The sequence below is a fragment of the Podarcis erhardii genome (genome assembly GCF_964252035.2).
Source record: "Podarcis erhardii genome assembly, chromosome: 13".
Lineage (NCBI taxonomy): Eukaryota > Metazoa > Chordata > Lepidosauria > Squamata > Lacertidae > Podarcis > Podarcis erhardii.
The window spans coordinates 15,655,951-15,683,298 of NC_138502.1; the positions used below are offsets into that span (position 1 = coordinate 15,655,951).

Genomic DNA, 27,348 nt, shown 5'->3' on the forward strand with positions numbered 1-27,348 from the left:
AGAATGTCACTGTTCAAGAATATCTGAAGAAGTGTGCATGCACACGAAAGCTCATACCTAGAACTAACTCAGTTGGTCTTTAAGGTGCTACTGGAAGGAATTTTTTTATTTTGTTTTGTTCAAGAATGGTTATCTAGTCCTGTTTTCTCACATGGTACAGTGTTAGTGAGTTAGGAATTGTTTGAAGAGACATCAATTTTCCAAACAGGCCCCGCTCCCATTTTATAATATTTGATCCCAAATGTTTCAGCTACAAGAATGCCCATGTTTATATATTGTCGGTCAAGACTTTAAACAAAAAAATCCTCACCACTCTCATTCTAGGCCAATCCACTTCTTCACCACGCTTAGGATATCTCCTGCTAAAAGCAGCACCTCCTTCTCCTTGCATCTAAGGAAAGCCTCATTGGGAATGGTGGGTGAATTGTGGTAGCTGGGATACTGCGTTCTCTTGTCATCCACGCCATGCTGCCGGAGTTCCTCAATCTGATCAGGCAGCTTTTCCAACTCCTGTCCATAAGAAGCTACCTTACTAGCCAGCATTGGAAGAGTCAGATTCCTGTCAAAGCGACCTCCCTGGTAGTATTCAACTGCTGTCAGGGCTTTCTCCACTGCCCGGTAAGTCTTGTAAAGCAGCCATTCAGTGCTACCCTGACCAGCATTACTAGCTGCCGCCTTCAGATCACACTTGGCTTGCCTTAGCCAGCGCCTGGCCTCCTCCAAGCAGCGAAGTTTTGATTGATCCTTTGAATACTTTGGCCCTCTCTGATGGAAGGACCAGAAGTTGTAGTTGCAGTGGCCTCCTCCTCCTCCTCCTCCACCCCCACCCCATCCTCCTCCACCCCCACCCCATCTTTGCCTAGTGAATTCTGTACGCCTCTCTTGATGCTGATGAGCTTGCTGGTCCCATTCACCCCAAAATTCAGAGCTCCTCTTGTAGGAACCTCTACTTTTGGGTCCCCCTCTGGAGCCACTGGGTGTTCTATTGTTCTCCATCTCCTTGATCTTGTCTTTAAGGTATTTGAAAATTTCATTGGCAGAATCCTCTTGACCTATGTTTTTATCTGGGTGATAGCAGAGATAGAGTCTTCTTAAAGCCTTCCTCCTCTCATCCTCTGACAAGCTCCAAATTTCAGCCAAGCAGGCATCCACTTCTTTCTTTATCTCACTCAGTGGCCTCTCGTACCAATTGCCACTTGTAAGTGGTCTTGCAGTACCGCTAGCACCAGGGGAGCCTTCTGCCAAGACCACAGCTTTACTCAGATCAGATGCAGAGTTATTCCTCCGGAAATGGTAAAGGTCATAGGCACTGACTTCTGCATGCCGCCCTCCTCCCAAGTCAACAAGGTATGTGTGTACTTGGCCAGTACCGCTCTGCCGTGGCCCAAGGGCTTCAAGGACCACAGCGTAGAGGTAATGCTCTCTGGGCTTGGAAGAATCCAGGTAACCCACGTAATCTTCTGGCAGAAAGGTGTGGAGGATGTTCATGTCCAGGCTGTCATACCATTCCTCAGGGATGTCCTCTCCAGGAGGAGGCAGGATATAGGCATTTAGGTTTGCTGGCAGCTGCAAGGGGACTTTGTTTTTCTCTAGCACCTCAGCAATTTTCTTAGGCGTTTGGCAAACCAAAATCTGCTCAAGGACCATCAGGGCATACAGTTTAAATCTTTGTCCTAAAAGCCTATTCAGTTCTGTGGCTAAATTGCCAGAGAACTCCACACCCCAATGTGCATCTTTGCTCTCCTGGTGTGCAAGGTAAATCTGCAGTTTGCCACCTGGCACTGTTGCAACATACACTGTCCTGGCACACTGGGTTCCTTCCACGCTCTGTGAATTGTGCACCATGGTTGTGCACACTTTTTCACAACAAACCACTTCTAGCTGCTCCGGTGAGAAGTGTCCTTCAAACATGCATTCCACTTCCTCTACTTTTGTCCCACCCTGCCATTTAAGCAGTGCAACCAGAGCATGCTGGAACTCGCAAGACATGAGTAGTTCTTGTAGCCAGTTTTGGAACTCACAGTGTTCCCCATAGGTACAGAGTTTCAGAGAGGACTCGTCCAGCTGCTCTTCAGTGATATCTAACAAGTTCTTGGGGCGCAAGGCTTCAGGCAGCCGATGCAGAAGGTTCTGCTGCTTATACTTGTCGTAAGGTAGCTCACATATTGAGAGATCTATCAGAAAGCGAAATTTGCACTGCAAGCCCTGGGGTTCCTGGCCAGACTTGTAAAAACTAAAGATGAGGCTGTTTGATGGATATAGCTTCCCATCAGCACAAGGCAGATGCAGTTCTTTCAGCTCCGAGAAATCCATTTGATCCTTTGCTTCATCTAAGAGCTGGAAGAGGAACTGAGTGGCCCTGAGCACTGTTTTGGTGAGGTTGGCGTGCAGTTTAGCCTGCCTTACAGTCTCTGCATGAATTCTGGCCAGGACACTGGCATAGTGATGGATGCTTGCCTCATCTTCCACTCCCAATTTCTCCAGGACATCCATATAGACAGCTAGCTTTGGTGGTAGCTTGTAAAGATACGGCCGGAAATCCTTTGGGTATTTTAATGAGACCACCACATTTTGGGCCTCTGCTACCTCACCGCCATCCACTAGTACCACAGGGAATCCCTTTAAGCAGCCAGTCTCTAACGTTTGCTGTTGTGACAAATAGTCATAAGCTGACTTTAGGACATCCTCTCGAGTTTTCCTAGCTTTCGGAGTGTCACATGGTGCCTGGCATACGTTTCTTAGATTCTCCAAGACTAAATGTGCTGGCAAGGTGCGCAGCACTCCCAGTTGTTTTAGGATGGTTTCTTTATTTTCCCCAACATATTCAACAGAAGGCAGAATGACCGCTGAAGTCCACACCAGGTCTGCTTTCACAGTTAACAAGGAACCTTGGGGTGCCACAGGAGTATTACACGGCACATATGGCGAGTGAAGGCAACACAGATCTTCAGAGATCTTCTTTGGCAATAGGAAACGGATCTTGGACACTGTTTCCAGGAAGGCCTCTGAGAAGGTTTCACTGGAAAGCAAGTAGCTCCAGAGTGCTCTCCTCCTTTTATCAAGATCATGGGCACCATCCTTCAGTTTTCCAGCCCTCAATGCTTCTTTTGCAGTTTGGGTAGCCAACACTAGAAAGTATTCCTCAGAGATCTCTTGCCGCAAGCCTACATCAAGTAAGAACTCTTTCAACTCCCTTATATTCTCTGGCCACACTGCGTCATAGAATTTGCGTGGCACGAACCGAGAATCCATTCTCAACTCCTTGAAACACATTTTCTCCTCATAAAAATAGGACACAGGATGCATCACACCTTGCTTGTCCCGGATGAAGGCGAAAGACTGGAATGTTGTCACCACTGTCTTTTTCTCGGCCTGATATTCCTTAGGATAATGCCTTTTGATAAGGAGGAGTAATCTCACAGCCTCCAGTACACGAGCTTCGGGAAGATGGGGCAGCCGAGGCAAAAGCTGCTGTACAAACTGCTGCAAATCGTTCATTACACCAATGCTCAAGCTCTTACTGAGATGTCGGTTCAGCAAGCTATCGCTCAGCAGGACAGTCTTCTCATCTACCTCATAAAGCTCCTGGAAGTTCTTGGTTTCCTTTGGAATCTTGGACTCCAAGATGTAGATATTCCTGTACGAAGCCAACGAAACGTGCTTCCTTTGGTGTGTTTTAAACACAGGCAAGGATTTCAACTTGCTTACCAATCCATGGTCATTCTTCAGCGTCTTCAGTTGGCTGCTTAGGAACCGCAACAGCGCTTCAAACTCCCACCCTTTGAGCGCATCCCAACACAGGTCATGATGAGCTGCCAGTTGTTCGAGCACTACTGTAGGATTCTCCATCTGCAACACACATGGCAGAATGCAATGTGCAGCGAGCTTTGGAGGCAAAAGAGAGGAGTCCAACTTGGAAAAGCCCAGTTTGTGGAGAATTTCAGTAACAGTGCCTGCTTGACCAGGCATTATCGTGTTGAGGGACTCAAGGGGAACCAAGAACTTAGTGCAGCCACAGCACACAGGGAGCATGGCACAACCTTTGAAGAGGGAAACTAGCTCTGCAAACATATTTTTCATCGTGTCTGAATTTGCAGTCATGCAAATCTGGTTCTCAAAGAAAGCCCACAATTCACTGAGCCATTCCTGGCCTTTATCAGTACTGACCCTGTTGTCCAAAGACAGCATCTCCTTGATGAAGGCCACAGAATCAGAGAGTGTAAAATCCTTTAGGAACCCCATATTTACTAATAGCTGCGTGGCCTTTCCATCAATTCGGCAGCCAAAGAAACAGTCCTGACGGTGTGGGAAAAGATTGTGCACACTGCTATGGTATGGAGGACACTGCTGAGTGAAGCACCTCAGCATGTTATCTTGGGTCACCAGCAAAGGGAGACCTTCCAGGCAGCTTTCGTCATCAGGAAGAAGCTTACTGAGGCAGAACTCGAGGAGAGCAGAACAGTAACAGCTATTCTTCAGAGGTGTCAGATGAAGTGGGCAGGGCAGGAGAAAGTTGGGCAGGTTCTTGAGGAAGCAGCAGAGGGAAGGAGAATCGAGGGTTAGGATATCAACTCCTGCCTTGACAAAATGGTCGCGTACCAATTGCAAATGTTGGAAGGCAGGGACAAAATTCATGCCCAGACTCTGAAGAGTAAGCTCAAGAACCTCACTTATCTCAGACGGCAGGAAATAGGGATCACTGGTTGGGTGGCCCAGTCTGGGTGCACTCCAGTGCACACTCACTTCTTCCATCTTAAATCCATACTTGAAATTAATCTCCTTCTGGTACACAGGGACCAAGGGAAGCTGCTCCATGTATGCCAGTTCATACACACGGGTCACTAGCTGTTGCCATGCTGGGGGGACATCCCTTGTCACAAATGGGAAATACTGCAAATAGTTTGATTCCAGCCACTTCTCACATGCAGTCAGAGAGTGGAACTGCAGTGGTGTATCATTCAGTGCCTGGCGCAGCTCATAAAGCAAGTGGCAGTACAATGGGGCAATGAGACACTGCAGCAGCAAGTTATTCCAGGACGTATTGGCACCACCTTCACCATCATCCTTCCGCAAGCCACGGCGAGCAGAGTCCACAGCAAAGTTCCCATTGATGTGGATGGGAAGGCCTGTTTCTTCCAGAAGCGGCAGTGTGCAGAAGGCCCTACCAGGTGGCCGTCCGTCAAAACAAGCTGCCACACCCCCACACGCCAAGTCCACGTTTTGCACGGTATTGTCCCTCTCAAGCCCAATCTGCCTACCTACCAGCCAGTTGCTGGAAACATTGGAGATACTACTCTTCACCTTCATTCTGTAGAAGACTCTCATTGGCTCGCCATCATCCATTCCACCTGCTGCAGCAGCCTGTTGGAGACGCTTCTGGTATTCCAGTCTTTCAGGCTCACCACCTTCAGCCTCTACCCGCAGCACCTCCTTCGGTGTCCATCCCCTCTCACTTATTATAGAGAAGACCACGCAGCGAACGTGGTTGAGGAACATCACAAGGCTGTCGGCTTCTTCAATGAGAGCCACCACAATTTTCTTCATGTCTTCCTCGGACACAGAGCTCTGGCAGATACGGGATGAGGCTGCACCATCAGGAGTACGTAAGGGTAACCGGAAAACTGTGCCTTGTTCCAAGTTAAACACATCAGGTAAAAAGGTATTATAAACATCACGGATGGTGTCTTTGACTTCTTTAGCAAGGTTGTACATTGCACCAGGTGAGATCTCATCAGAATCAGGGAGGTAGTGCAGCATGGGGTCAAAGACGCACAGAGCACTGTCCCCCGTCACAAAGGCAGGGCAGTCAGTCAAGTGATAAACTGTATTGAAACCTAGTCCATATTTGCCGGTAGCATCTCTCCTCCCACCTTTGCCACCAGAGCCCAAGCGCTGGATCCCTTCTATGTCACACCTCTGGAAGGTGCGGTCATTGTAGATGCAAAGTGCCGGGCCTTGAAGTTCATTCCACTCCTTGCTGAAGACGCGATCAGTCGGGTGCTGTCGCCGATCCCAGACAAAGTGGACAAGATTTGCACCAGCATCGTCTGCATTCTGCAGCAGCTCCTTTAGCACATCCTGTGAAGAGGAGTACTCACGGAGGATGTTGGCCAGCCGGGTACAGATTTCTTCCTTGGCTCCAAAATCTGTGGCCCAGGAAGAGAGACCCTGAATCCGCTGGCGTGACAAGACACGACCTTTTGTGGTCTGAATGCCACAGCGCATAGCAATTTCCCGCGGGACCATGGCATGACAGAGCAGGGTCCCTTTCTCATGTGAAAGCCATGGCGTGTCATCAAAGAGGAGCTTGGGCAATGGATGAAGAACTTTGTGTTTGTCTGGGAAAAATACACTCTGGGCTTCATAAGGACTCAACTGTTGACCCTCTGGCACGGCCTCAGCCAGCCCTACAGTGATCAACCTGACAACTAGGTCCAGATGCCCTTTGGAAAGAGACTGTCCAGCTCTCTTCTTGGCCAAAGTCTGCAACACAGTGGCATAGTCCTTCACTTTGAAAGTCTTGGGCAACCCAACACACTCCCACAGCATCTTTTGCTTCTGGTACTCCTGAGGCAGCTGGAAGAGGTATGGAGCAGCATCAAAGAACAGGCAATGGGCCACACTGCACACTGACACAAAGCCAGTGCCCATGAAAACAAAGGGGAATGTCCTTGCCCTTTGGGACACTTCCACCTTGGACAGAGGGTTCATCTGCACTATTTCATTCAGGAAAGCATAGCAGATTTGTGCTATGCTTCCCAGCTCCGTTCTGGACAGGGCATTGGAACTACGTGATGCTTCCTCCAGTTGCGTCAGCACTGTAGATATTGGTGGCTGACGATTCAGTCCTAGGAATTCCTTTAGCTCCATGGAGAGCTTCAAGCCTTTACCAAGGGCTGTCTTGTCCAGGACAGGCTCAGTCAAGCCTACCAGGGGGTGCAGCTTATGGGAGTAAACCTCTTTGGGGCAGCAGAGTTTGCGTTGGTTAGCAGGTAGTACTGCTGGCAAGAAGGGAATGTCTCTGAAAGTAACCTGGGTAGTGTTGCTGTAGCTTTCCTGCAGGTGGTCCTCAAGGAGCTCTAGGATGCAGCGAGCACGCTGGCAGGCCTTGACTGGGTCATGACTCCACAAGGCTGCCACAGTTCTGGCTCGGGCTATCAGTTCCTCCATTTCTACACAATCTTTGGCCATGCCAAGATGCTCCAAGCGCAACAGCCTCTCTGGTTCCAGAAACCCTGTGCCCGTGGGGAAACGGCCATCTTCAGGAGCGTAGAGAGGTGCAGCGCAGCCTCTTGGGTGTACAAGTTCTTTAATGTTTCTCAGCAAACTATTGGGGACAGTTGGAATGCAAGGCCAAGATGTCAGGATCTTATTCACGCCAGCATCATTCATATCCAGAGCACGAAGAATGAGGACATCGCGATCAGGCACTGCCAGCTGAGCAAGATTGGGCAAAACAAGCTCACAGAGGAATCGTGCCCAATTGTAGGTGTTTGGCAACAGGACATCCCCCTGGATGCAAGTTCTGAAGTTCATCTTCACCCAGTCTGGAACTGACACCGCCATCTTTGGCTCTGGCAAAAGTAAAGAGAAGACCCTGAAAGCTATAGGTTCCAGATGCTCCTGACAGGTAATGTCAGAATTGAGGATACAGGCATCCCGGGCTGGGCACCATTGCTGTCCATCAGAAAAGAGAACTGGCTGTTCCCCATCAACACCATTGACTAAGGCTAGGTAGAAGGCCTTGACTGTTTCACTGAATGGGTGCTTGGCACTGCGCACGTCAGGCCAGAAAGCATGGTACTCATAGTCCTCCAGCAATCCTTCCTCGTACATGTCCCGGAGCAGGGACAGTGCTCCAAGCCAGGCACCCAGCACGGAATCCCGTAAGAGCGCCTTGTTCCATTTCCCCTTCTCAGTAGCTTCCCAGAGTCCTTTGCGATTACTCTGCACAGCAAAGACTGCCGTGAGATGCAACGGGAGTCCAGTTTCAATAGGAAGAGGTAGAAAGCAGAAGGCACGGCCCTTAAAACCATCTACATCTGGAACCCATTTTCCAGCAGCAGTGGCGGGGCGGAGGGGCAAAGCAATGCTAGCAACAGGAGGCGAGAAATGGACATCCTTTTCTTTTCCCTGTTTGAAGACCTGAAGGGCTTCTCCTTGAGCAGAGCAGGAGTGCAGCAGGTAATGGCTGGTGACCACACTCGACTTCCATGTGGCTGTCAACTGCACAATAGTGGACGTACCCATCCTGACAAGTGCTTTCCTGCTCACTGTGGCTAATGGCTGGGTGGTTTCTGGGGAACTGGAACCATGAGGAAGGTGGGTCAGTGACACCTCCTGCACTTTTCTCAGGAAGATCAGCAGGTACTTGTACATCTCCCGGAAACCAATTTGCAAGGATTTGATTCGACTGGGTCCAAACGGATCACAGCAGATCTGAGAGTCCTCTGCCTCTTCCTCAGTGCGGAAGGGCAGGCGGAGGAGCGTGCCTTGGTAATCATCTCCAGGTTGACAGCCAAAGATTCCTCTGAACGGTCGAAATTGTTCAGGAAATCCAGTGGTGACTTTTCGGTTCAATGTGAGACGCATGCCTGGTTGGCCTGAATTACGGATATGCTTCCGAAGGTGGGTGATGTTTGGGTCAAAGATGAGCATGGTGCGGCCACTGAGAAGAGAGGGCACATCAGTGATGTGGTAGACAGTGCAGAAGCCCAGCCCAAAGCAACCAATCTTGTCATCCTGCCGTTCCTTGGAAGCTGCACCTAGACGGATGATGTTGGAGAAATCTGTCTCGGTGAAGAACGCATCATTCTGGGCCCAAAGTGCGGGGCCCTGGCAGGCAGCCATGCCCGGGTCGAGGAGTCCTTCAGTGGTACCGTTATGCTCACGGAGATCGACTAGGAAGCGGCAAGTTTGGGCACCAGCATCCTCAGCATTTTGCAGCAGTTCCAGGAACACATCTGCATCCTGGTTGTATTCACGAAGGATGTTACGGATCTGGAGGGTGATTGGCTCCGAAGGACCCCATGCCTGAGCCTCCAACACTTCCAAGCCTGAAAACCGTGTGCTTAGCATTTCCACACCATGGAAGGTAGCAGTGGCAGAGGAAACAGATTCATGCACCAAAGTAGGTGGGTCGCCATCCAGCTCAGCAAGGTGTGCCCGATCCATGTCACAGTACAGCACAGAACTGGCCGGGCGTAGAACAAAACCGGACAGTCCTTGAATCCGCACAGGCACTGGCATTTCCCTTTCTCCATGGTAGCCACGAGCGCACAGCCAGTCCAGGACAGCTATCACGAGGAGCAGTTCAGCATGCATGCCGCCTTGTGGTCGGGCATTGATTTGATCTGCCAACTTCTGCATTGCTTGGCACACTTCCTCCTCTTTTGGTAACTTATGGACCCCCCATGCTGCAAACAGCTGGCTGTAACCTTGGAAGTCCAGAGGCACTCGTGACATCAGGGCTGTAAGGTCTAAGCCATCAGGGTAGGCCAGCACCACATCTGCAGCCAATGAGAAGCCAGTCCCATTCCACACCACAGGTCCCACAGGTGGCTTCTGGAAGTCCCTCAGGTGCTGTTGCATGTGCCGATAGATGCTGTGCAGCTTTGTAGTTAACACAAAGGCCTCCTCAGGGTGACATCCCTGTGCCAAGGCAGCTAGATTCTCCATCACTTTCTCTGGTGGAGGAGAGTTCTCCAGACCCAGTTCTTTTGCAGCTTCTGGCCGAAAAGCATTAGTCAGTCCCATGACCAGCCCGACAAGAGCAGCATACCTCTCCGAGCGAAGCAGTTCAGGTGCCAAGAAATCTCCAGCTGCTGCCAATGTGGAAGCGTTGGTGGCAGGCACCCAAGGCAGGGACCGCAGCAGCTTCAGCTCCTGTGAGGAGAAGCGTGAGAGTAGAGGAGTCTCATTGCAGACCCGGATGAGTGCCCGTGATTTGGCACTGGCATCTGCAGCCTCTTGCAGTTGACCAACTTCCTCCGCAGCCATCAATGCATCTGCTGGACAGACAGCACTGAGATCAGATTTCAGGCCCAGAACACGAAGAGTTCGCAGTGCTGCTGGCTCCTGGAAGGGCCCTGTGGGGAAGCGGCAAGGTCCCAATAAGTCCTGCAAAGTGCGATTCTCTGGATCATAGAGATCACTGGGCCTGCCCAACCTTCCTGATCCGCAATCCAGGAATGGCAGCTCACGACACAAAGTTTGCAGCTCTTGGCTCTGGCTGAAGAGGGAGTCCCCATTGTGCAGCACCCACAGCATGAGCCGCTTGGCTTCCTGTGCCCAACTGGCATATGCCCCCTTCTTCATCGCCTTGATGCACAGCAGGCACAGATCAGGTGTCCCCAGGAGCTTCTGCCCGATTAGCAAGAGCAGGTGGCGTTCAGCTTCATTGTGACACAACAGCACAGGCTCTGGAGTTAGCAGATCCGAGGGCACTGGTGGAACCAGGTTCTTCTCTAAAGCCAGGTGGTGCTGGGCTGGCACCAAGCCAGACCTGGTGGGTGGAAGGAGGGAGGGCATCTTGAAGAAGAGTGGCAACTCAGTTAAGACTTCAGCTTCTTTAGGGGAAAGCGACACAGCCGTGGAGAAAAAAGCACTCAGGCTCTTGATCTGGCAGGTGGGCAGAGACGCAACGCGACCAGCCACGGATGCCACCCCTAAATGGGCAAAGACCTGCAAGACACTCCCAGGCGTGGGTTCTAGGACGTACTCTCTCAGCTGGCGGTGGCACCATTCTGGCTGCCAGCTCTGGACCACAGTGCATCCCAGTCTCTCCAGAATGCCAGCCACTTCGTCTGGAAGACAACGCCCCTCGTGGCTCTGGAACAGCAGAGTAGGCTGAGGCAGCAGCCGTGCCAATTGGATTCCACTGTGGGAGTTCTGTAGAGGAGTCAGCGGTATCAGGGGGCATCCCTTGAAGGGTGCCAGGGAGGGAGCGTGGCGACTCAGGAAACTCCAGAAAGCAGAAAGCCACTCAAGCGGGGGCTGTTTTGGGTACTCCTTTGGGCACCAAGATACAGGAGCAGGGTTGCTGCTGACCCAGTCCTTAGGGAGAGATCCACAAAGGTTCTGCTCAATGACATTTTGATCCATGGAGACAAAGTTCCTGAATAACCCTGAAGATGAGAGAGAGAGAGAGAGAGAGAGAGAGAGAAATCAGCAACCACCATTTGTGTGCACCTGCATTTCCTGTTGGGAGCAAAGTGGCAATGTATACACTACTTCTATGCCCAGCACTGAAAAGTACTTTGGATGCAACTGAACTCCAATATGTATAGGTCTGTGAATGATTTGGTATCACAATGATGCTACAGCACTGCTGAAGCAAAGGGAGCCTGAAACTGATCAGCGTACCGAAAACCAGCGTGGTGTAGCAATTACAGCAGGCAGATGCAAACTGTGGCCCATCAGATATTGCTGAACTACAACTCCCATCATCCCAGGCCATTGGCCATGATTAAGGGAGCTGGTGAAAGTTGTAGTTCATCAACATCGGGAGGGCCAAATGTCGCCTGCCCCTGGATTAGAAAATAAGACTAAGGCAAAGGGGGACCGCCTTTAGCCCTTGCTCTAATTTCATGCAGGTGGTGGAGGACAACCCAACAGAGAATGATGGAAGGGTGGCGGAATCCACTGCAAGCGATCAGATCAGACCTTTGACAAGAGTGATCCATCTCTACTGGTGGCTGGGGGGAAATGTTCCCCAACCCTGTGCTTAAGGGTTCAAATGCCCAAACTAGCTGTGAAGTTAATTTGTTTACTTGGAGACAGCCACTCTACTGCTATTTGGTGTCCCGCTCACTATCTTTCCACCTAATCTATTTTACAGTGTTGCTGGGAGGAGAAAATGGTGCCTGTGTGTAAAAAGCATGTGTTTGTACATGGTAGAACATTTACACTGGTGGCAGCCAGCCTGGTGCCCTGTGGATGCTGTGGATTACCATCCCCATAATCTCTGACCATTGGCCATGCTGGCTGAGGCTGAAGGAAGTTGAAGTCTAGCATGGCCAGTGAAAATAGAAGTTGTAGTCTAACAGCATCTTAAGAACACCAGGGCGGGGAACCCATAAAACACCAGAAGCTGATCATGGTGCACCCAGGAAACTGAAAGTCTCACCCTTTTCTGCAATTGTTTGCAGATGCTTCAGCAGCTCAGGGTTTAGATCCTTGGGCAAGAACCGGTGAGCCAGGCCAGGCAACAGGATCCTGCAAAATCGGCAGAAAGATACCACAGGTCAGTTAGGAAGGACAAAGGCAGGGTGACAAAGAAAAGGGATGTACTATGGAACAAGCACCCAGTTAATGCTACTGGTTTATTTATGGGGCTAACCATTTTAGGGAATCAAAGAAATGCAGCATGGGCCTCTTTATCCTGTAGGGCAGTATTTCTCAGAGTGAAAACTGGGTCTCAAAGAAGTGCAGGCTGGCACTAGGGGAGACACTGAGCCGAACTATGCATATGAAAAAAGTGCATAAGGGCCTCTGTCTCTTGGGTTGGTGCAATGTCTGAAATGAGCCATAGTGAAGACATTTGTGAACTGCCTTGCGTGTGCACATGCGTGCATTAACCATTATGCAAGTCCATTAATTGGAACATCTAATAGGGCGAGGACATTTAACTGTGGTAGGGCGAAAAGGACAATGCCGGTTTACCCTGGGAATCATATGTGGTAAGACTGCTCACCTGGGGAAGTTGTGGTTCTCGAGGAAGACCGTCTCCCCAGAATCTCCAAAGCAGGTAAAGTTTCCATTGGCTGTCGGCAGCAGTGGCAGATTCTTCAGCTCCTGGTAACACCCATCTCCAACCAAGTACTCCAACAGCAACTGTTTCTCTGTCAAGGATATCCCATGCCACACACTGGTAGTCCGTCGCAGGGTCTCCCTGACAAACCTCGGTGTGGCCTCTTGCACCACTGCCCTGCCTTTGGCACCCCACACCAAAGCTCGGCGCACATGGAGAGGAGCAGCTGCAAGCGGTGATCCTGCCAAAATGAGGGCCTTCTCCAGGGCCTTCTCTACTGGTTTACCACTCACTACCTCTGGCAAGATCACGGCTTTGCAGGGGTGGAGCAAACGAGGTTCCCCATCCCCGACTCGTACCAAGAGTTTCATGTCCATCAGTGTCTGGCATATCTGAACCACTAAAGGCTTGTATCGGAGTTGTTGGCTTTGGTCTGGGTCTGGCCACGCCCCATATGGGTTGTCCGGACAGGTAGATGCCAGCAGTACCATTTGGCAATAAGCAACAGGCAACATCTCCTCCATAAGCAAGTGGTTCCAACGACCATCGGCTCCCCTCGCCTGGGACCCCTCTTCAGACCACTGCACGTGTCTTCGGTCATCTGTCAGCTGGAAAGGGGCACTGATGTGCAGTGGCAATCCAGTGGTGTTTTCCTCTGTGGCTGGGAGCGGCAGGACGCAGCTGAGGCGTCCCATGCACTTGTCTTGCAAACAGTAAGCCAAGGACAACACAGGCTTAGAGCTGACCTTCACTGCGAGATCCCACAGTTCTGGGAAGGCATCCTTTTTCGCTTCAGCAGACAACACAAGCCAGTTGCACTTGCTGGCCTGTCCAGTCCCAGTGCCACATAGAGTAAGTGTTTTGATGTGGACACCCATGTCCAGTTTAGTGCCCATAGCATCATGAACAAGGTTTGCCTTTCCACTACTGCATTCTGCAACTTCCAGCACACCTTGGCTCATGCCCAACCCATTAAATGGGCGAGTGGTGGCCTCAGCCTTCAGCAGCTCGCGGATGGCACCATCGGACTCAATGAGACCCAACGTCAGTTTCTTGATGTTCCTGAGGAACAGCAAACTAATGGGGGCATCATTCACAAACGAGAGCAGCAGTTTCTGCACCCGTTCTGGACTGTAGAGATTTTCTGAGATCTTTGATGGACTCTGTCGTAGTGGGAAGCGAAACAGGGTGCCTGGAAAGTGGCCCTCCGCAGTTGGGCAAGGCTGGCCCAGAGACTTCAGTGCTGCCCAGAATGGTTGGAACTGGTCGGATGCCTCTTCCCATTCACTCACCTCCCAGAGCTGACCCCCGTCATGTAATGCCATCTGCTGTGGGTCCAGCACCCCCAAATATTCATCAGAAAGTATAGATGGGAAATCTAAACAGAACGAAGGGAAGGAATTCAGCCATTAAAATGTGGTTGCCCCAGTCTTGGTTCCTTTCCCCCCTTCATGCTCCTATTTCAATTCATCCTTATCTCTCTCAATTTCCCCCATCTCAATGATGGCATTAGGCATATTTCGCTGGGGAGAGCATTCTACAAATGGGGAGCCACTGTTGAGAAAGCCCATTCATTCCCTCCCCCTCAGAAGAAGTACACAGACAAAGGTCTCTGAGGATGATTGCAGGGTCCAGGTATGCCGATGTGAGGAGAGAGAGGTGGTCCCTGAGGTCTTGGAGTCCTGAGCTGTCTTCTAGGCCTTTTCCCTATAATTCTTATGCCTTCCTCCCAAAGACATCTCGTTTTGAAGACTGACAATCTCCCAAATTGAGCCAGGCAGAACTTCTCACCTGTGATATGGTAAACTGAATTGAAGCCCAAGCCAAAGCGTCCAACTGTAGAAGGGTCATCCTCCTTGTGACTGATGCCTGGACTCTGGATCCCTTCCCAGTCAGCCTCAGAGAATAGACCGTTGTTATAGGCAAGAAGTGCAGGGCCTGAAAAAGAGAAATGTGGTCATGCAATTTTTACTCAAGTGCCTTGATGATGGTTTGATTCACAGTGTCACTCCCAAGCCAAATCTGACATGGCACAATGTCTGAATTGCAAACTAGGGTTTGTGATCGGCCAGCAAACCAAAACAGAAATCATGATTGAACGTTTTGTGGCACGGGAGCCTGTCTAATTTAGCAAACCGTGGTAACAGCCACCTCCAGAGGGCTGTGGCACCAGAGAGATGGGAGCAGGCTAATAAACCTGATTGCTATCAGAAGCAGACCAGGTCCTATAAACAAGGGCTGGAGAGCCCTGCCACCATCCCTGACCATTGGCTATAATCACTGGGACTGATGGGAGTTGGAGATCAACTATATCTGGAGAGCCACAGCCTCAACCACCATCTCTTTTCTAGATTAAGATTTCTGCAAACCATGATGTGATACTGGAATAGAGCCAATATATTGAACATACTGGAGGTGCACTCTCAGGTACTCACACCATTTGTTTAAAGCACATTTATACGACTTTACAGTCACTGTGAGAGCATATATGGCCAGTGTTTTCCATCTATCCCAAAATGGATATTGTAGCACAGAAATGAGAATGTGGGAAACTACTGTACAGTGGGCCAGCCATATTTCCCTCCCACAAGGCACCTGGAAGGACCCTACATCATGGCAGCTTTCCTTGTTTGCATTGTGGGATGAAATGGCCCCAAAGTAGAGGAAGTTCACTGCTGCTTTCCCAGGCACAAAGAATCATCCTGGTGTCAATATAAGGAGAACTTAGAGGAGCCTTGGTTACTGACTGCTAAAAAGGAAGCCTTTGGCCCTTGAAAGCATCCCTGAAAAATTATTATGAATTTCATCCAGCCAACCTCCTCCCTATAGGATACATTGTGATTTCTTTGCTGGGGCCCCCAGAGCACCCACCATTGGGAGCTGTCTAATCCATACCTTGGGTGCTTGCCAGCCCCTCTGAGAAAAGGCTCTGGGTTCCAAAACTCCGTGCATCATAGAGCAAGATCACCTCTTCAGCCCCCGCATCATCTGCATTTTGGATCAGCTCCTTCAGGAAGAAGAAGAGAATGAGAGTAGGAATAAATGCCAGGGGTCAACACAGACACAACTGTGGAAATTGCTACATGGATGCCAGCCCCACATCCCATAAACTCTAGACATAGACAGGGGTCGTCAATATCACCCCTTTCAAACTTTACCTATTTAGAAAAGGGAGGGCAAGCCATCTCCTTGCTGCTGTCCCGCATCTGTAAAGGCTGGGAGACCTGGCAGGCTTCTTTGCTGCAAATCTGCACCTTCTTTCATATTGCACTAGAACTGGCCATTCTGATGTTTTTGACACCCTTCTTTGGTACCCCTGCACCCAGCCACTCCCACAAGCCGTCCTTTGGGCCTGCGCTTCAGAGCAGCTTCCTGCTCTAAACTTGCAATCTTACTTCTCTTCCCCCCAAATCCGGGTGTTTGACTGCCTCCTCTCTGTGAACACGCAAGTTGTTCAATCCCTACTTAAAATGCAATCCATGTGAAATGGCTTCGCTCTCAAATACGGCAAATGCAAAAAGTCCAGGCTCAATGCTTAAAAAACTTACTTTTAAGATCTGACCCCCATCTGGGTACTTGCGGAGGATACCCTGCAAGTATTTGAGGACAGGAGGTGATTTTTGTTGAAAGCCCTTCCTGAAAGAAAGGCAGACAGTTACAGTGGTTAGAGTCTATGAATAGAAACAGAGAGACTTCAATCTAAGCAGGACCAGGCTGTGGGGTGGGGTGGTGCACCTGGGCAACCTTGATCTCACTGCCGACCTGCCCAACCCTTGCACTGCCCAAGTAAACTGTAGCAATGGTGTAGCAAGAGGGGTTGTCCACACCAGCCACTCCTAGTTTTCAGTCTGGAGTAGGGAATTTTTTTTGGCCTGAGAGTCCAGGGGCGGAGGAAGGGGGGCCGGTCCTCCCCGGGTGTCATCACTGAGGGGGTTGATGTTCGGCACACTGCCCGCCCACGACTCCCAAGCCATTGGGGAAGGGGCAGAGCTGCGCCGCCTTGTCAGCGGCCTTCCCCCTTCCCCCTTCGTTTTGACAGCTCGAAGGAGGCTTGGGAGTTGCGGATGAGCAGCTCGCCATTGCCCCCCCTTCCTTTGGGGGGGAGCCTCTCCTGAGCTGTCAAAAGGAAGAGGGAAGGGAGGAAGGCTGCTGGCAAAGCGGCGTGGCTCCCTCCCTGCCCCCACCCTGCCCAGGAAGCAACCTGCCATGGGTGGCTTGCTTCGCCCCCCTAGGTGTCTCGCCCCCTGGGATGCTTGGCGCAAGCGGCGCCCCCCTGGGACACTTGCCCTGCCCCTTGGGTGCACAACATGTGCGCAGCTCCTGGTGCCGCAGCAGCTAGCTCCGCCTCTGTGAGAGCCACATTCCCAGTCTTGTGTGTAGCCACCAAATGCGCAATAATACAAGCATACACAGGTGTACATGCATATACAGAGAGAGACAGAGAGATGTATTAACATGCACAGCAACTGGGGTTGAAAAAAGCCTTCTAACTTTTAGCAAGCCTAATTGCCAGGAGAGAGAAAGAGAGAGATTCCTGGAAATCTCAGCTGAGAAGAGAGATGGGTTAACCCTTCCCTCTCCAACTCCACTCTCCCCAAAGATCATCTTATACAACCATTATGGCAAAAGAAGACTTTTGAAAAGACATTGTGGAGGGTTTACAAGTGGGGAGAGAAAAGGATTAATCACGTTTCTGGACCCGGCTGCAAACCCGGCACCCTAAAAACAACACAACACAATTGAGCTTGGGGAAAAGCTTACTGTTGGCTACAATAGAAGGCCTTTGCAACTTTAAGTTTAGCAGGGGTGAGAAACACTATAAACAGAATAAGGAGGCAACTGGCCCATGGTCCAAAGGTTCCTAACTCCTAGTTTAAATCCTCACTGCTGTTGGGTCTGTGTGCAGGTTTCCCTCCTGAGTGACACTGCATTGTTGTGCCTTCTGCCTGGACAATTTAGTATTCAAAGGACCCTGGGCTGCCACTACTGACCCAGCTTGGCTATTGGATCCCACTGGCCAGCAAAAACTATAAGTGAACTTCTTGTTCCAGGTAGGCCTTGTTCAAGGCTTGTCTCCCTGACATCTTGATGATGATGATGATGATGATGATTATACAGTGGTACCTCGGGTTAAGTACTTAATTTGTTCCGGAGGTCCATTCTTAACCTGAAACTGTTCTTAACCTGAAGCACCACTTTAGCTAATGGGGCCTCCCGCTGCCACCGCGCTGCCAGAGCACAATTTCTGTTCTCATCCTGAAGCAAAGTTCTTTTTTTAAAAAAAAAAAAAAATCCATATCCTGGAGCAAGATGCAAGCTCTAAGCAACCAATAACGGCCATTAGGGTTGCTGGGCTCAGGTCCTGGCATCCTGTTTCTTTTTTTTTGGGGGGGGGGGGAAATAATTTTATTAGTTTACAACAAAAACAAAAAACACATACTAATTTCACATCCAATTTTTCACAAATTGTTTCTTTTCTGGACTTCCTTCAGCTTTTCCGTAAATCATCCATAGTCATTATTTAAGTTACACATTCCTTAGGTTTGTACTGTCATTGTTTATACCCTTCTTTTCTATTCCCTTTAAACAATACTTCTCAATTTTTCACAGTGCTTCTTTAAATCCCTCTAGCGTTATCTGTCCCTCACTTATACTTTCCAGATATTCCACAAATTTCCCCCAGTCCTCGATGAACTTTTGGTCTCTTAAATATCTAATCTTCCCAGTCAATTTATCCAACTCAGCATAGTCTAACAGCTTCATTCTCCATTCTTCCACCGTTGGTATTTCCTGTTGTTTCCATTTCTGGGCCAGTAACACTCTTGCAGCTGTCACTGCAAATTGGAAAAATTTACAATCCTTTCTCTTTATCTCATTACCTAGTATTCCTAACAGAAAGGCCTCTGGTTTCTTTATAAATGTATATTTTAGAATCTTCTTCAATTCGTTGTATATCCTTTCCCAGAAGCCTTTCACTTTCTTACATTCCCACCACATGGTAAAAAGAGCCTTCTTTATCTTTACATTTCCAACACTTGTTACATGTCTTATACATTTTCGCTAATTTTACCGGTGTTATATACCATCTGTAAAACATTTTCATAACATTTTCTTTTAACGTCATACATGCTGTAAATTTTAAATTTTCTTTCCATAATTTTTCCCAATCCTCAAATTGTATGTTATAGCCAAAGTCTCTGGCCCAATGTATCATTACCGACTTAACTTCCTCATCCTTCAAATTCCATTCTAGCAACAACTTAAACATTTTGGATAAAATTTTAAAACCATTATTTATTATTTTAATCTTAAATTTTGAATCCTTGTCAGCATAACCTCCTTCTTTAATAACTTTCCTAAACATTTCATTTATTTGAAAGTAATGCAACCATATACATGTTCTTTAACCTGTTCGTATGATTTCATTTTCCATTTTCCCCCTTCTTTAATTAACATTTGACCATATGTGATCCAATTGCCTCTCATATTAATTTTCTTTATAATCATAACTTCTAATGGAGATAACCAGTGTGGTACTCTAGGTTCTAATAGGTTTTTATACCTATCCCATACTTCAATTAAAGGACCTCGGAAGATGTGGTTCTCAAAACCTCTATGGATTTTCTTCTTCTCATACCATAAATACGCATGCCATCCAAATTTGTTGTCAAACCCCTCTAAGTCTAATAATTCATTATTTTCTAATTTTATCCAATCTTTCAACCAGCAAAGGCAAGATGCCTCATAATATAATTTCAAGTCAGGCAGGGCAAAGCCTCCTCTTTCTCTCACATCTGTTAGTAACTTAAATTGAATTCTTGGCTTTTTGCCCTGCCAAATATATCTTGAAATCGCTCTTTGCCACTCTTTAAAAATTCTATTCCCCTTAATTATGGGGATAGTCTGAAATAGAAATAACATCTTTGGAAGCACATTCAAGTTAATTGTGGATATCCTGCCCCAAAATGACAGTTTCATTCTTCCCCACACATTAGGAAGAACTTCCTGACAGTAAGAGCTGTTCGACAGTGGAATTTGCTGCCAAGGAGTGTGGTGGAGTCTCCTTCTTTGGAGGTCTTTAAGCAGAGGCTTGACAACCATATGTCAGGAGTGCTCTGATGGTGTTTCCTGCTTGGCAGGGGGTTGGACTCGATGGCCCTTGTGGTCTCTTCCAACTCTATGATTCTATGATTCACACCTCCAAGTCCTTTCTTATTCCATTCCATACTGGTTCATAGTTATTCTTGAATAAATCTATATTTTTTGGGGTTACCCATATTCCTAAATATTTCACCTTTTTAACCACCTCTATCTCTGTTTGCTGTTGCATTATTTCAATTACACTTTGATCCATGTTCTTTGCAATCATTTTCGTTTTCTTCTTGTTTAGTCTAAAACCTGCCACGCCTCCAAACTGTTCGATTTCCTCCAATACTTCTTTTGCTGTACATGTTGGTTCTTCTATCGTTATTACCAAATCGTCTGCAAACGCTTTAATCTTATATTCATTTTGGCCAATTGTCACTCCTTTTATTTTCCCATTTTGTCTAATCGAATTTAAAAGGACTTCTAGCACCGTTATAAATAATAGTGGCGAAAGTGGGCATCCCTGTCTTGTTCCTTTTGATATCTTTATTTCTTCTGTGACTACATTGTTTATAATCAATTTGGCTTTTTGTTCTGTATAGATTGCCTTTATTCCATTAAAGAATTCTTTACCAACCTCCATATATTCCAAGTTTCTCAACATAAAATCCCATGCTATATTGTCAAAGGCCTTTTCCGCATCCACAAGCATCATTATGGCTTGTTTCTCATTCCTGGCAGACAGATATTCCACAATATTGATTATGTTTCTTATATTATCTTTCATCTGCCTGCCTGGAAGGAAACCTGCCTGATCCTTATGAATGATTTCTAACAGTATATTTTTCATTCTTTTCGCAAGGATTCCTGCAAATATTTTGTAATCTGTGTTTAGCAATGAAATCGGCCTATAATTTTTGACTTGAGTTAGGTCTGAATCCTGTTTTGGAATAAATGTGATATATGCTTCTTTCCATGTTTCCGGGATGTCTTCCTGAAGCAAAGTTCTTAACCCAAGGTACTATTTCTCGGTTAGCGGAGTCTGTAACCTGAAGCGTATGTAATCTGAAACGTATGTAACCCGAGATACCACTGTACTGCCCTATACCCAGAGGTCTGTAGCCTTTTGCTCCTAACTTGCTTCTTCATCCTGCATCCTCATTTAACTTTTGGTTCTCACTGCAAGCTCTCACCCCAGTCTGCTGCCCACAGCCTAACCCTCAGAGCCACAGAGCTCACTGGGTGACCTTGGGCCAGTTCTTCACACACCCGGTCTAACTCTGAGCTCCTTGGAGGAAGAGTCAGCAATGTTTTAAGCAAGGTGTTATCAGATCCCAGATAGATTTGGTTCTGACTAAACATCAGAAAGAACTCTCTGGTGGTAAGAGCTGTTTGACATTGGAACAATTGGAGATTGTGGACTCTCCTTCCTTGGAGGTTTTTAATCAGAGGTTGAACGGCCACCTGTCATGGATGCCTTAGCTGAGATCCCTGCATGGCAGGGGGTTGGACTAGATGACCCTTTAGGTCCCTTTCAACTCTACAGTTCTATGATCAGCACATCCAGCACAGTCTCACTGGCATTTTTTTGTCCATGACAAATCCCATGGATACACAGGCACACCATTTCTTACCTCTTCTTCTGCCCCTGAGACATGTTGATACCTGCAAAAGTGAGGAGAAAAATGCAAAATGAGGAAAAAATGGAGTATATAATCTCACCAATACGATTTGCACATTGGTCCCCACTGAACAAAAAAAGAGCTCATAAACTATTGTTCCTTCTGTAAATGGACATTTTTTAACAAAACAGACAAGAGGTATCTCTTACCATGATGTTACAAACACTCCCCCCCCAAACCAGTCATCTCTCATCAAAGGGATTTTGGAACAATAGAAAACCCTGCCAGCCTGCAGCTTGTTATGTGTGCTGGAAACTGTAGTTAATGTGAGGAAGAAACTAAAGTTCCCAGGATTCTTTGGGGAAAACCAGGTGCTTTAAATGTATGGTAAGGATGTGACTTCTGTTACCAAAGGCAAAAGCAAACAGCCCAAGCCTGCCACAAGCAGTGTGGCATCTTTCTCTGTCATCTGCTTCCGATCTAAAACACGTTTACTAAATTATTATTACTGTAACTTATTAAATTTGTATGCTGCTCTATACCTGCAGGTCTCAGGGCAGTTCACAGGATAAAATCACAATATAAAAACACAAAGTACATAATCAAAACAAAAACAACTCAATAACCCCTCCCCATCACATTTTAAAATTAAGTCCTTTTAAGCCATTGGGGCCAACTCACTTTAGAGTAAGCTTACTTAAGATTGACTGTGATCTGGAATGTGCTTTTGTAGCCAACAGACTGTGCAACAATTCTATGAGGTGGACAGGAAAGGTGGACAATATTTATTTAAACCGCTAATTTGCCAGATATACATTTAAGCCACTATTATACCATCTGGTACGTAGGCTGAGACCCTATCTGCCTGCGGACTGTCTCGCCAGAGTGGTACATGCTCTGGTTATCTCCCGCTTGGACTACTGCAATGCGCTCTACGTGGGGCTACCTTTGAAGGTGACCCGGAAACTACAACTAATACAGAATGCGGCAGCTAGACTGGTGACTGGGAGCGGCCGCCGAGACCATATAACACCGGTCTTGAAAGACCTACATTGGCTCCCAGTACGTTTCCGAGCACAATTCAAAGTGTTGGTGCTGACCTTTAAAGCCCTAAATGGCCTCGGTCCAGTATAACTGAAGGAGCGTCTCCTCCCCCATCGTTCTGCCCGGACACTGAGGTCCAGCTCCGAGGGCCTTCTGGCGGTTCCCTCACTGCGAGAGGCCAAGTTGCAGGGAACCAGGCAGAGGGCCTTCTCGGTGGTGGCGCCCGCCCTGTGGAATGCCCTCCCATCGGATGTCAAGGCGATGGACAACTACCTGACATTCAGAAGACATCTGAAGGCAGCCCTGTTCAGGGAAGTTTTTAATATGTGACATTTTAGTGTATTTTTTATCTCTGTTGGAAGCCGCCCAGAGTGGCTGGGGAAACCCAGCCAGATGGGCGGGGTACAAATAATAAATTATTATTATTATTATTATTATTATTATTATTATTATTATTATTTTAACAGTCATGGCTTCCCCCAAAGATTCCTGGAAACTGTAGTTGGTTAAGGGTGCTGAGGGTTGTTAAAGGTAAAGGTAAAGGTACCCCTGCCCGTACGGGCCAGTCTTGCCAGACTCTGGGGTTGGTGCGCCCATCTCACTCAAGAGGCCGGGGGCCAGCGCTGTCCGGAGACACTTCCGGGTCACGTGGCCAGCGTGACATCGCTGCTCTGGCCAGAGCCAGAGCCAGAGCCGCACATGGAAACGCCGTTTACCTTCCCGCTAGTAAGCGGTCCCTATTTATCTACTTGCACCCAGGGGTGCTTTCGAACTGCTAGGTTGGCAGGCGCTGGGACCGAACGACGGGAGCGCACCCCGCCGCAGGGATTCGAACCGCCGACCTTTCGATCGGCAAGCCCTAGGCGCTGAGGTTTTACCCACTAATTCCCCTCACAGGAAGACAATTGCCAGAGTTCTCTGAGAAGAGGGATTTATTGTTAAATCACTCTTGAGATTTGTAGCTCTGTGAAGGGAACAGGGGTCTCCTAACAACTCTCAGCACCTTATCAAGTTCCTTGAACTCTTGCCAACTCCCAGTTCTTGTCCTGTGTCAGTTCATCTTTTATTTATTTTCTTATGCAGGCATACAACCTTTTTACTATTTATTATCGTTATTGTTTATTAAATTAAAACCTTTGACACCAAAAGCATTCCAAAGATTACAAAATAAAATGAACCTACAAATAAACTAGACAGTGTATACAAAGAATCAAGCCTGCACTGTTCTTTTCCTGAGAGTATCTTGCCTTTGAACAAATAAAAGTTACATAATCCAGATATTTCTAAAGAGCAGTGGCATAGGTTTCACACCACCTTTCTTGTGTACATAATAAAAGGCCACCAAAAATGTCTCTCTTTTTTACCCTAGGTCAAACGTACCCTTATCAATACGTCAATTAACATGATTTCCCATGCTGTGTTGTACTATTTTGCTGTGTTTCAACTCTTGTAAGTCCCCCCCCTCCAAATCTCGTCACTGAGATTCTTGGAGCCCCACCAAGAACTTGTTTATGTAAGCTTTTCTGATTCCCCCCTGTAATAACAGATCCAGTTCAGGTGCTTTGGGGATCCCTTCCCTCTCCCCCCCCCGACAATTATTGCTGAGGTTTCATTAAAAACCTTTCCCCAAAATTTGGCAACTTACTTACAATCCCACCACATATAAGATCCAACTCCCCAACATCCCCTCCCAAAAAACTTTTTAATTTTTTTAAATTGTTACAACCTAAAAGGTGTTAAAAATCACTTCTGCATATTTTAAAGTGATGTTTCCCTAAATTATACTAAAGTATTATTGTATGGGAACTTTCCTCCCAAGGCTTTCCACTGTTCACCTCCTAATATTCCTGTCTTTTCTCATGTTTCTCAGTCCAGCTGCATTTTGCATAACCTAGTAGCGTGGACCCTACTAATAATTTATCAAATATCCCTGCATCATTTCAAACTACAGACCCAACTGTAAACTTGTTCAGCTCCCCTAATTTTAAGGGGAGCACTTTGGAAGAATGGATCACAAACATGCAAGGGGAAGAGACACATCCCCTGGTCATCACAGGCCACTGAGGTTATTTGGTTCACTCCTTTTCAGCCATCAAGAAAGCCAAACACACAATAAACAACACATTTAGAGAGCCAGAACACAATGGAAGCACATGATCCATTACAACTATTGCAGAATCATCATTTCCGGAGAAATTTTTGTGTTTCCTACCAAGGGTTGATAAGAGAGGATGTGCTCTGACTGAAACCTTTTTTTCAGCCCAAAGTCCACATTCTGGGCATCACATGCCTCTGCTGGGCATGGCAAGAAGCAAAAAGTGGACAGAGAAATGGGTGTGCCTCTTACCCTCATCAAGAAGGAAACATCCCAGCAAACTCAACGCTAGAGGGTTCTAGATGGACACAAACTTATATATCTACGCAAACAAAAGGCATTATCAAAAATGTTCAAGGACACCTTCCAAGCCAGCCAAAAACAATGGAGGAGGATGCAGAGCCCAGATGGTGTCTGGGGTGAGTGTCAAGAAAGCAAAGGGGAGGGGTTTACATTTGTAGATTCCCAACTTCAGTTTTATAGGAATTGCTTGGGTACCAGAACAGTGGGGCTGCTCACTTGCCACCTCACATTCTTCAGCCTTTCTTTTAATTGCTATATGCAGGGAAGCAAAATTCATTCAAGTGACAAGGCGTTCCCTGATTATCACTGCATCCAGACAGTAGGGCAAGTTTCGCCTTTTGAATGCCTGCCAGACAGGCCAACTAGACGCAGGAGGTTCCCCAGAATGCAAAACGGTGGTAATTTCACGCAGTACCATTTAGAATACAGCCATATTTGTATTTCTACTGCAAAGTCACACTATAAGCCAAGTCTACACTAGGAGAATGAGGTCTAAGAGCCCAGCACTGCACCATTTTAGTCGACAAGGCTAAACGTCAAGGCAAGTCGACGTTTTAACTTTCCCTCCCAAGTTTTATAAAAAGAAAAGGCGAGTTCCCTGCAAGTAGAAATTAGAGCGATAGGAACAAGGCCGAGCTATATCTTTTTTTCCCCCGCCTGAAGTATTAGCTTTTTGCTTCTGCGGGGAATTTGCTAGGTGAGGAAAACTTCAAAAGCGATGGCTCACAGACGCCAGTCTCTCAGCCTAGCCTACTTCCCAGGGCTGTTGGGAGGATAAAATGCGAACGAGGCACCTTGCGCTCTTTGGAGGAAAGGTGGGCTAGAAGTGTCTGTATTAACTAAGCAAATGTGTTTAGGATCAGAGCATTTCGCTGTGTTTCCAGAGACGCTCGTACTTCTTCTAAGCCCGTTTAAACCCCGTTACTCCTCCCAAGGAGCCCAGGAGTCCTGTTGAATCGGTCCCCATCACCTGCGCTCTGTTATTACTCACCGCGGCTCTTGGAAGATGCAGGTGCGAAGATCCCCGCGCAGCTTCCCGGCCGACGATGACTAAAGAGGAAAATAGGTCCGCTGCCCTACCTCGCCTCAAGGCGGAGGGCGGGGGAAGCAGCGGCTGCTGCGCTTTAAAGATGCCAGTCGCTTTCGATTCCGGCGAAATGGAAACCGAAAGCGATTTCGCTCCGTTTGGGAAAGAGGCGGGGAATGTCTCGGAGCTGAGGAGTGGGGCGGGCACTTTTAGAGGGGGATGTGGGGCAAAGACGGTGGGCATTCAGTCCCAAAGGCGGAGAGGTGGAAGAGTCGGTATCTGATACACTACAGAAGGGAGTGGCCAAGATCGAGCCCATCCAGAGACAGCTGTAGTTGGCAGGATTCCTGTCTTGCAAGGGGGTTGGGCTAGATGACCCTTTGGGGTCCCTTTCGACTCTTCGATTCTAGGATCCTTGTGATCTACGATCCCTAAGTTACGGCTGGCTCCAGAAAGACAGATATGGCAATGCCTCCCCTGCTGCCTCAGCGAAAGTGCGTAGTAACTATAGCGGCAGCTCTCAGAAGGAAGTCCCACTGAATTCAACAGAGCTTACTGCCAGACAAGGTGGTGTTAGGATTGTAGCCCAAGTCTTTGGGTTACTTTGGCACATACGGTGCACTGAAATCATACGCCTTCCCCCACAAAGAATCCTGGGAACTATAGTTTGTAAGAGGTGCTGGAAAGAGGTAGCTCTGGAAGAGGAAAAATATAGTTCCCAGGATTAGGGGACGCAATAACTATTAAAAGTGGTGTAAAGCTGTCTGCAGTAGGGTGGACTTTGAGGTCCATACCAACTCTTAATACTGATTCTCACCTCCCCCTGTTCTCTTCCAAAGAAGCACAACCAACCCACTGGGTTTGATACTCGCTATCATAGCAGATAATATGAGGCATACTGATGCCTTTTCTGTTTGGATCTGTATTTCACTTGTTTATTTCTGTTGTGCCATTTGAGTTGGTCAATAGATGTTTGGATGCATGTCTGAAAATCAATGGAGATGATTGGGTGTACATCTGAAAATCAATAAAGATGATTTGAAAGTAGTACAAGCAAGCAGTCGTGGTATGGAACGATTCATTTAAAGCACATTCCCTCTCCAAGAATCCTGGGAATTGTTGTTTAGTCGTGTCTGACTCTTTGTGACCCCATGGACCAGAGCATGCCAGGCACTTCTGTCTTTCACTGCCTCCCGCAGTTTGGTCAAACTCATGCTGGTAGCTTCGAGAACACTGTCCAACCATCTCGTCCTCTGTCGTCCCCTTCTCCTTGTGCCCTCCATCTTTCCCAACGTCAGGGTCTTTTCCGAGGAGTCTTCTTTTCTCATGAGGTGGCCAAAGTATTGGAGCCTCAGCTTCATGGTCTGTCCTTCCAGTGAGCACTCAGGGCTGATTTCCTTAAGAATGGATACGTTTGATC

At 47.8% G+C, this 27,348-nt stretch overlaps 1 protein-coding gene and 1 long non-coding RNA gene across 5 annotated transcripts in view; one reads left to right on the forward strand and one right to left on the reverse strand.

Annotated features, from left to right (window-relative positions):
* Positions 1-27,348, forward strand: part of LOC309327806 — a 37,042-nt gene that overhangs the window by 3,871 nt on the left and 5,823 nt on the right. Inside the window, exons 4-5 of one of the 2 annotated variants that reach the window (XR_014150653.1) lie at positions 12,150-12,244; positions 17,658-17,784. This is a non-coding gene — a long non-coding RNA (uncharacterized lncRNA). The remainder of the gene's footprint in view (positions 1-12,149; positions 12,245-17,657; positions 17,785-27,348) is intronic. The other variant, XR_014150654.1, reaches the window with a different exon arrangement.
* On the reverse strand, positions 123-26,133 carry LOC309327777 (sacsin-like). Of its 3 annotated transcripts, XM_081837259.1 has the most exons (9): positions 25,893-26,133; positions 21,472-21,502; positions 16,300-16,387; positions 15,647-15,758; positions 14,543-14,689; positions 12,695-14,129; positions 12,128-12,216; positions 843-11,126; positions 123-812 (listed from the first exon to the last, which is right to left on the reverse strand). In XM_081837259.1, exons 2-9 carry the CDS (start codon positions 21,492-21,494, stop codon positions 316-318), a joined length of 12,675 nt encoding a protein of 4,224 aa, XP_081693385.1. In that variant the 5' UTR covers positions 21,495-21,502; positions 25,893-26,133; the 3' UTR covers positions 123-315. The 3 variants fall into 3 exon arrangements, with proteins under 3 accessions (XP_081693385.1, XP_081693383.1, XP_081693384.1); XM_081837257.1 differs by having other exon boundaries at positions 123-11,126; XM_081837258.1 differs by lacking the exon at positions 25,893-26,133 and having other exon boundaries at positions 123-11,126; positions 21,472-22,070.